Raw genomic sequence first — 9,732 nt, 5'->3', positions numbered from 1 at the left:
AAATCAGTGGTTAAGTTGTATTTACAACACTGTTCCAGAACAGTTCAACCCAAATATTCAGATGTGAGCAGCACATTTTATGGAGGACTGTTTCCTGATCCTGGTAGAGTAGACTACAATGCCGGCTGTTCAGACTCACAGACTGTAAGTACGTTTTTTTATATTTAAAGGATTTGCCACTGATGATTCAAATGTGAGTTTTGGGCAGTGTAGAGTAGCACTTGTTGTTTGTCATTTCTCCGATCACAAATGCAGACTTGGTTTTATGTTTACGCAGCGCGATGCAGCGCAACGCGTAAAAAGACAGTATAAGTCATTATAATCCATAATTATGTCCCCACTGGATGCAACAAATGCCTCGTTTATAATGGGTTTTAAAGTTTTTGTCTCGTCGCTCCGGCCAGACAGGGCATCACAGTATGGTAAGGGGCGTAACATTTCCGTCACATGCTTGAGGTATTCGGCCAATCACAACGCACTGGATAGCTGGCCAATCACAGCTCACCTCGCTTTTCAGACTGATGAGCTTTGTAAAAATCTATGCGTTTCAGAAAGGCAGGGCATAGAGGAGAAACAATAATGTACAGTATGTGGAAAATAATGTGTTTTGAACCTTAAACCGCATAAACACATTTCATTACACCAAATACACCAAATAATGTTCTTTTTAGCAACATCATATGAACCCTTTAAGGTACAAATACCCCTGAAAATATAGCATATTTATATTGTCATATTTTGTTGCACTATATTTTTGGTCTCCTTGTGAGATGTCTTGTCATTGACACAATATTATCAACCTGCTCGGGTAACTTTGGAGATTTGGTCATAACAGACCAATTAAAAAGTCAGACCTGCATTTGTTTGGATAATTATTTTAATACTGAAAATCAGAGGTCCTAATAGGTCCTTGCTTTAAAGCCAACACTATAAAAATTGTATTTTAACTCTAAACAACTGTAAATATGCTCCAGTAAAATCATGTTATTTAGTTATTAGCAGGGACGGCACTAATGAGTGGGCTAAGGGGGCTGAAGCACTGTCACTGTGAAGCAACAAATATAGATATTAATTATAGATTTATATGCAGTCTTCCTAGGACACACACGCATGTAGAGTGATTATATGAACAGTTTGGTTAGCATGGTCAGGTCTTCGTTCCTGATTGAATGAATCAGTCATTTTGAAAGAATTGATTGAATAAATGACTCAGCGACTCGACTCACTTATTAAAACAGTCGCTTGCAGCCATCTTTACTGGTCATTTTAGTTTCATATTTAAAAGTATCATTTCTGCAATTTGTAAGTGCCGTGTAAATGCATGTACAAGTCCTAAAAAAAATTAGGCCTATACTTTGCTTTAAAAATAAATAAATAAATAAAGCCACTTAGTCAATGTAACTTTTAAACATAATCATATGAACTTTTAAGCATTATTATAGAAATAACCCACTAAACCTTAAGAATAACCCAACAAGCAATTCAAAATGTTTAACCCAGATATTGGGTACAGTAAACAACCCTACGTTTTTTAGAGTGTAGAAAAATATTAATTAATTTGCTTAATTAATTGCTTAATTAATCCTGCTGCTAGCTAAATTTCACATAAACAAAATTTACTTGCTCTAAATCTCTCTTTATTCAAAGTTTATCTAGACAAGTATATGGAAACTATCTAAATAAGAGTTCTGTCATGTTGTAGACCCCTTGTTCACTTTTAAACAGGTTATAAGATTTAGAGTAGGTTGGACACTAGGTGGTGCTTTGGGGTAATTTTCACTATAAGCTACTGTCTACTACACAATGTAAGGCTGTCTAATTCTAACATTCCGTCTTTTTTCGGTAAAGCACCATTCACACATCAATTTCAAAATCAGTGGAACATTTTCTAGGTAGGGCGCCACATCCAACAATTTTAGCATATATCTGTGTTGAGACGTGCTGGAGTTGCGTTTGGTCTCGTGCTGTATCGTGAGTGACCCATGTCAGTTTCGTGCACTTGCTTGGCCCTTTTTTGTGATAAACAAAGTGTGTTCAAGCACCAGCAAAAGACTCGAACAGTGTAAAGAAGTGAAGTTATTAAACGTAATTTCGGGAGGAGTACGCCCATCTAATCTTCCAATTAATACCAAGGTATAAAACCAGCATCTTGCCTCTTCCTGTTGTTAATGTAAAGAAGTGAAGTTATTAAACGTAATTTCGGGAGGAGTACGCTCATCTAATCTTCCAATTAATACCAAGGTATAAAACCAGCATCTTGCCTCTTCCTGTTGTTAGTTCTTTTGGCATCCCTCCTCCTCCCCTTCTCCGCCTTTTTTGTACAGTTTTGCCTGTTATAGAGGGGCAATCAGAGCTCAAGTAGAATATCCTCTCTAAGCCTCTCTATAGCAGACAGCAAGCCAAATCTGTTTACCACTTGCGCTGGGCACACAAACTCTGAAATACTCTTTAACAGAAGCAGTCAATCAGCTGAAGTTAAAAGCAGTGTGTAAGTGTATTTATTTTCTTATTGAGACCCCAGAGGAAAGAAAAATCTAAAGTGAGATCTCAAATATTTCTCCTAGACAGAAATGAGGTTACTTTAAGATCGAATGGAGATTTTTGTTTGAGTCTCCTGCTTCTCAAACTTGTCTCTTGAGACAAAAACTCTAACACTCTCATATTTGTCTCCTTTAAAGTTTTAGAAAAGACCTCATCATCATCACACACTGCTCAGATTTTTTCTCCTTAGAGACACCAGATCTCTCACATTTGTCTCTACCTAAAGATTTTGAAAAGATTTACATAAATTACATAAATTATAGTATACTTGATTTCACCCTGTTCTTGCCATGAAAATAGAACTTTCTTTATCTATTTCACTTAAAACTTGGCTGCAATATAACAAAGAGTGAAAAATTTAAGGGGGTCTGAATACTTTCCGTACCCACTGTATATACAATTTTTGGAAACAACTAAAAAAGTCATCTTATGATTTACAGTAAGCAGGCATTCATAATAGATGCAAATTTACATTTCATGTATATATGCTATATTAATTATATATATATATATATATATATATACCATTTTTGGAAATAAAAAAAGTCAAAACTGTAAACAGACATTCATAATAGATGCAAATTTACATTTTATGTCATTTTACAGTAAAATATAGTTAAATGTAAACTGACGTTCCCAGAATTCCCTGAGTGACACTTTGCATTTGATGGTATTTAAATAATTGTGTTTTCTTACATTAGGGTTTTATGTTACAACATATGTTGCTTACTCAAAGTTTATTCATAATTTTAGTTTCATGTGTGTTACCATGATGGTGTTTTGCAATTTTTTTGTGTTAGTGACCCTGTGCACTTTCTATATATTAGTATTTACCTCAGCTTGTGGAAAGGCTATTTGTGATGAACTTAGATTTTTCATTGTGCTTTCTCTTTTGTTATTATGGTGGTTGTCAGTTCATATTAAAGGTACAAAACCGATTTTATTAGCAGTGTGGCCTTGATTTACCGGTTTAAAATGTAATTATGTTTTGTAAATTATATAATTATTTTAAACTGTAAAATGTACAGATTGTGCTGTAAATGAGTTTGAGTCTCCTGCTTCTCAAACTTGTCTCTTGAGACAAAAACTCTAACACTCTCATATTTGTCTCCTTTAAAGTTTTAGAAAAGACCTCATCATCATCACACACTGCTCAGATTTTTTCTCCTTAGAGACACCAGATCTCTCACATTTGTCTCTACCTAAAGATTTTGAAAAGATTTACATAAATTACATAAATTATAGTATACTTGATTTCACCCTGTTCTTGCCATGAAAATAGAACTTTCTTTATCTATTTCACTTAAAACTTGTTTGTTACGTTATTATATTTTAAATGTGTGTATATATTTCTCACTTTTAAATGTGTGTTCATTTATTAATTTCGATCATTTGAGTGCATGTTATATGGGATGATTGAATGAAGCCCGAATGTTTTCAGTAGAAAAAAAACTATATATATATATATATATATATATACCATTTTTGGAAATAAAAAAAGTCAAAACTGTAAACAGACATTCATAATAGATGCAAATTTACATTTTATGTCATTTTACAGTAAAATATAGTTAAATGTAAACTGACGTTCCCAGAATTCCCTGAGTGACACTTTGCATTTGATGGTATTTAAATAATTGTGTTTTCTTACATTAGGGTTTTATGTTACAACATATGTTGCTTACTCAAAGTTTATTCATAATTTTAGTTTCATGTGTGTTACCATGATGGTGTTTTGCAATTTTTTTGTGTTAGTGACCCTGTGCACTTTCTATATATTAGTATTTACCTCAGCTTGTGGAAAGGCTATTTGTGATGAACTTAGATTTTTCATTGTGCTTTCTCTTTTGTTATTATGGTGGTTGTCAGTTCATATTAAAGGTACAAAACCGATTTTATTAGCAGTGTGGCCTTGATTTACCGGTTTAAAATGTAATTATGTTTTGTAAATTATATAATTATTTTAAACTGTAAAATGTACAGATTGTGCTGTAAATGATTTATTTATTTTTTTAATGTATTTTCTGGCATCAACAGCTGCCAGGTCTTTTTTCTGTAAAAATGAAAGGATTCTTTTTTTATAGTGAAGGCTTTGTGGACTTTAGATCATGTGTGGCATCATGTGATTTATACAGACAGCTTCTCGTATTTATTACTGTATATGATCTCTGGGTGAAAGGTTGTCCGGTTGTCCGGTCTGCCTATACTATCAATATCCAGTAGTGACCCTATAACAGCCTTTATAAATGTGTCTTCATCTAAATAATCAGGCACTCTTCTCGTGCCTTAGTTTGGTAATTATCCACCAGATGATGTAGAAAATGGTGGCAATCCAACTGTGTGTCTCTATCAGTGAGGGAGCAGCGCATTTATGGTCTATCTTTAGCCTGGATTCTCTCTGCCTTTTCTCCAGCTTTTTTCCCTCTGCTCTCCAGCATACGTTGCCTGTCTGTTTCCTCCCCTGGGCTGCAGCATCGACGCAGGTCGGCGTCACCGTGTGCTAATTTTACTGCTGTTGATGCTGATGGTGAAGGCAGTGCACCTGCTATTTCTGTCTCTGCCTCTCTCTGGGGTCTGCCAATTGTATTAATAGACAGGGAATTATTGCATACTATGTGATTTCACGTCAGGGCCACTATCTCACTGACTGGCGGTGTCTGCTGTTGGAGATACAAAGCAGTAGTTTTGAGCTTTACCTTTATAAATGCAATGCTTAACATTTTATTCAGTCTTGCATAAGAATTTCATTTTGTTTTGTCAGTATCTTTCTTTTCCTCATTTCTTTTGATAATTTTAATAGCCACTGACTGAATTTAACAGTAAATCAGCATTAAAAAGGAAGAAGATCCTCACGTTCTTGAGGTCACTTATTGTTAAGTGTGCAACCGCGGTAAGGGTGAAACGGGAAGGAAGTGACCCAAGCGTAATGGTGTGATTGCGTCACAGTCTCTTACGCACATGAACAACATTTCCGCTGTAATTTCTTAGGGCAGCAATATATTCTAGATAAAATAATGCAAACTAATCGCAAGGGCTCTGGTTATTGGTTTAGATGAATCTTGACACATTTATGATTTATTCAGAGCCACGATTTGGTGTTTATTAGTACATGTGATCACCCAAAAAACACACAGGATCATAGTTTAAACATTAATAGGCAATCTTAATGCCTCATCCATCCTTAAGGTGTGGTTTAAATCATATAGTTCATTCTCAGGCCAAAACATAACCATGGAAAGATTGTGAAACTTGCTAGTCTTCCTGAACTTTGATCAATTAATACATCCTTGCTTAATAAAAATCAATGAATGATAATGTACTTGAGGCATGTTAAGTCCCGTCAGTAAATCTTGCTAATAAAGCAACAAACAGTGAGCTCACATGAACGCAAACAAATCATTTTTGATACATATATTTATTGTTTCTAGTTTTGCAAACAATTCACAAGTTCACATTTCAGTACAAAAATATAAATTCCATAAATTAAACGGACTACGTTTTCACAGAAAACTTCATACTTGGACGTTAGGCCATTTAATGCAATGGTTAGGCAGCACAAATTTACACATTCAGAAATAAACCATAAAGGCAAAACATATCAGTTTTCTATTGCTCAGAACACACTAATACAACAACTCAAATCTAGCACCTGTAAACTAAAAACAAACAACTATATTATTAGTTTAACTTAATATTAACTAGATCATTAATGCAAAATCAGTTAATCCATGCTTATCTTGCTACATTTGGCAGGCATGTATGGTTCAGATAAATATAGGAAGCAATAACGATTGCTTGATATAGTCAGTTCCATAGCCCTGCAATACCATTTTATTTCAAGTTGTGTGTCCAAAATAGAAATTTTTAGCGTCTATAGTGAATTCTCAAAGAGTGAGGAGGGTTGAGGAATTCAAGGAGTTGGATGATTGGTCGTTGCTGCCACTTCCCTGCCGGTCATGCCCGTGCGCAGGCCCACAAGTGGGGAAGACGTCGTTTTCTGGGTAGGTAAACATAAAGGAAGACGTATAGGTGGTGCAGGCCGGGGTGCAGGTGACGACGGGCGTGCAAAGGGGCTCCAGGTCGTTGTTAGCAGACGTGTAGAGCGGCTCCCAGTCTTGAGCATACAGAGAGCTAGACAGGTCCACGTCGGGGACCGAGCGAGCCGTTTCCAGCTCGACTTTGGCCAAGAGCTCCAGCGACTCCTCCAGGGTGGGCTCCAGGTCTGAGATCTTCACCGTGGAGCTGAAGCTGTCGGTGGAGGCCGTGCTGGAGTACAGCGAGCTGCTGGAAGAGGTCGTAACCGGTGCGTTTGGTGTGGAGACCACGGAGGTAGTGACGCTGTGGATCTCAGGGGCCGAAGCGGCGGGGATGGGGGAGACGGAGCTGACGGACGTCTCGGCGGCGATCCTGCAGATGGGTTTGTGTGCGGCGAGAATGAACTCTAACCTCTCTTTCTCTTTGAGCAGGTTGGTGATGTCATTTTGAATGATGGATTTCTCGTCCTCAAGTTGGTCCGTTTCCTGTTTTAGAGAAAACAAATACCGTCAGATTGATAAGACACTAAACATTAGCTTTCATACTATGCTATATGAAGCGTTTTCACTGAGATGTGCAAAACACTTACAGCTTGCAGCGTATCGGTGAGCTCTCGTCTTCGGTTGCGGCATTTCGCGGCAGCCATCTTATTTCGCTCACGACGGACTCTTTTCTTCTCTTCCTCCTCTGGAGAAATCTGTGGAAGCAATAACAGGGCAATTTTACTTTCTGAACTGTGTGAACTAATAAACAGATACAGTAGGTGCACTGGCGGACCAGTCGTTAGAAAAAAAAACTCAATTGCATTGTTTACCTGCTCAACTCTGACTCTCTTGTTGGAGTAGGGGGATTTAGTTCCTGTGACCCTCAGTTTGGGGTAAGGGTCTGGGTTGTAAGATCGAGCTCCGCCGTTGGAGGGCGCAACAGATGAAATCATGGGCTGAACCATCCACTGCAGGTCCGGGCATGAAGAGATCGCGGTTACGGTTGGCACGAAAGAGGCACTTGAGACACTCAGGTCTGTGAACTCCTAAAATGCAAATAAGAAATCATTAATATATGGCAGGTATTGTATATTATTAAAAAATGTATATATAATGTAAATATAGTAGGCCTATGTTATAGATAATATAGTCAAGTAATACATTAAAAAAAATTATTATTACTCATACTTTGAACACTATACATTAAACTATAAATAAACTACAAAATAAATCATTTCTTATGCTGAATAATTCTAAATGAATCATGATAATTGTCATAAATACCTGAGTCTGGCTGAGCGGGTAATACGCGACGCTCGCGACGCTCTCGCCGCTCGGCGACGCCGTGCTGCACCGGGAAGACGCGTCACAGTCGGCGTTAAGGCTAGTGAACATCATCCTGTCCAATGTCGAGAAGCAAGAGCTATCCAGCGCTAATATATCCAGAGCGTTAGAGAGGTTTCAGAAGCCCTGTTCTTCTCTCTGTCGGTATTGAAAGTTTGACTGCTGAGCCACAGCGCTCGCGGGGTTTATATGGCAGTCTGTGACTGACGTCAAAGGGAGGGCGGGGCGACGCGCTGCCAGTGTTTGCATAGAAACATAAAAACGCGTTTTGCTGGATACGTAATCAATACATTACTCGTACAAACGTATAAGCTTAATACATGACAACATGTTTGCAAAAACCTTCGTAGATGAATATTCTAAAAGAAAACGAAATGGAATACATGACGTTGGCAGGGTATCCCACGACGTCATTTGCCTTATATGGAGAACATCCTGAAGAGGCGGAGTGCTGATGGGAAACACTCTGTGCAGTGTAAAGCATCAAGTAAAGATACTTCGAGAATACTTCATTGTTTTCATGAACTACAGCCGTATTCAATTATGTTACCAGTTCTAATGTCAGAACTGTGTAAGTGTAATTACATTAAATTCGTGCAAAACAATTTAATTCAAACTCCAACTGCTTTTTTAATTACAGTTCAAGTTCAAGCGATGTTTACCTGACACTTAATGCTCTTAGATTTCATACTTTCTGCGAAGCACAGAGCATCAATGGCCTCGGGCTGTGTTCGTGCCTCTGAGTCCTGAAAGGCGTGTCTGAAGAGCAACATACAGCAAACACGAAGAATTCCTGTCGCAGAGATTCCTTTGTAATAAAATGCTGAGTTCGTTTTGAGTATTGCGTCACTGGACCAAATATACATCAAATGTAAATTAAAACGTGTGTGTATGCATATACATCGTGTGTGTGTGTGTGCATACAATGTTTATGAGGACACAAATTTGTATAATAATATGGGTATGACATAGGTATTACAACGAGAAGGTGATTTTTGAGGACATTTTCAGTGTCCCCGTAATTCAAAAGGCTTATAAATAATACAGAATGAGTTTTTTTTGAAAATCTAAAAATGCAGAAAGTCTCCTGTGAGGGGTAGGTTTAGGGGTAGGGTTGGTGTAGGGCAATAGAATATACGGTCTGTACAGTATAAAAACCATTACGCCTATGCAGAGTCCCCTTAAACCATAAAAACAAACCTGTGTGTGTGTACACAATACACAAAAATATTTAAAATATATTTATAAATTCATAAATTGAAAACATTTTCAGTGTACATAAATCATTTTGGTATGAATATTCTAAATACACTGTAAAAAAACTTCTGAAAAATTTACGGTAAAAAAACGGCAGCTGTGGTTGCCGGAATTTTACCGTAAAAATACGGTAGCAACGTTTTAGGTTTTAACTTAAATTTACAGTTTAATACCGTAATTTCATTAACTGATATAATGTTGATATACCAACCTACTGAAGTACTGAAATCAGTTTTGTACCTTTGTAATACACTGATAACCACCAAATGCAGGGGGTGATGAGAAATCACATGATGAACCAAAGCCCATCACAAGCAGCTTATAAATAATAACATATATAGAAGGTGCACAGAGTCATTCCCACAAACACTAAACACCATCATGATAACACACATGAAACTGAAATAATGCAATAAACATTCATTTAACAACATTAGGTGTAACACACAACCCTAATATACAAAACTGATAAGAAAAAACTAAGAAGAAACATAGTTATTTCAACAAAAAAACATCAAATTTGAAATGTAACGCAGGGAATTCTGGGAATGTCAATTTACGGTTATTCACT

General features: G+C 37.0%; 1 protein-coding gene across 1 annotated transcript; it reads right to left on the bottom strand.

The window, feature by feature from the left end:
* Positions 1–5,937: 5,937 nt before the first annotated feature.
* LOC107550415 (proto-oncogene c-Fos-like) lies at positions 5,938–8,070 on the bottom strand. The gene is made up of 4 exons (XM_016231684.1): positions 7,845–8,070; positions 7,391–7,606; positions 7,166–7,273; positions 5,938–7,061 (listed from the first exon to the last, which is right to left on the bottom strand). The coding sequence occupies exons 1-4, from the start codon at positions 7,956–7,958 to the stop codon at positions 6,426–6,428; spliced, it is 1,074 nt and encodes a 357-aa protein (XP_016087170.1). The 5' UTR covers positions 7,959–8,070; the 3' UTR covers positions 5,938–6,425.
* Positions 8,071–9,732: the final 1,662 nt, after the last annotated feature.

Source organism: Sinocyclocheilus grahami, unplaced genomic scaffold (assembly GCF_001515645.1).
Source record: "Sinocyclocheilus grahami isolate Dianchi unplaced genomic scaffold, SAMN03320097.WGS_v1.1 scaffold397.1, whole genome shotgun sequence".
NCBI lineage: Eukaryota > Metazoa > Chordata > Actinopteri > Cypriniformes > Cyprinidae > Sinocyclocheilus > Sinocyclocheilus grahami.
This window is presented reverse-complemented; position numbering and strand designations above follow the sequence as displayed.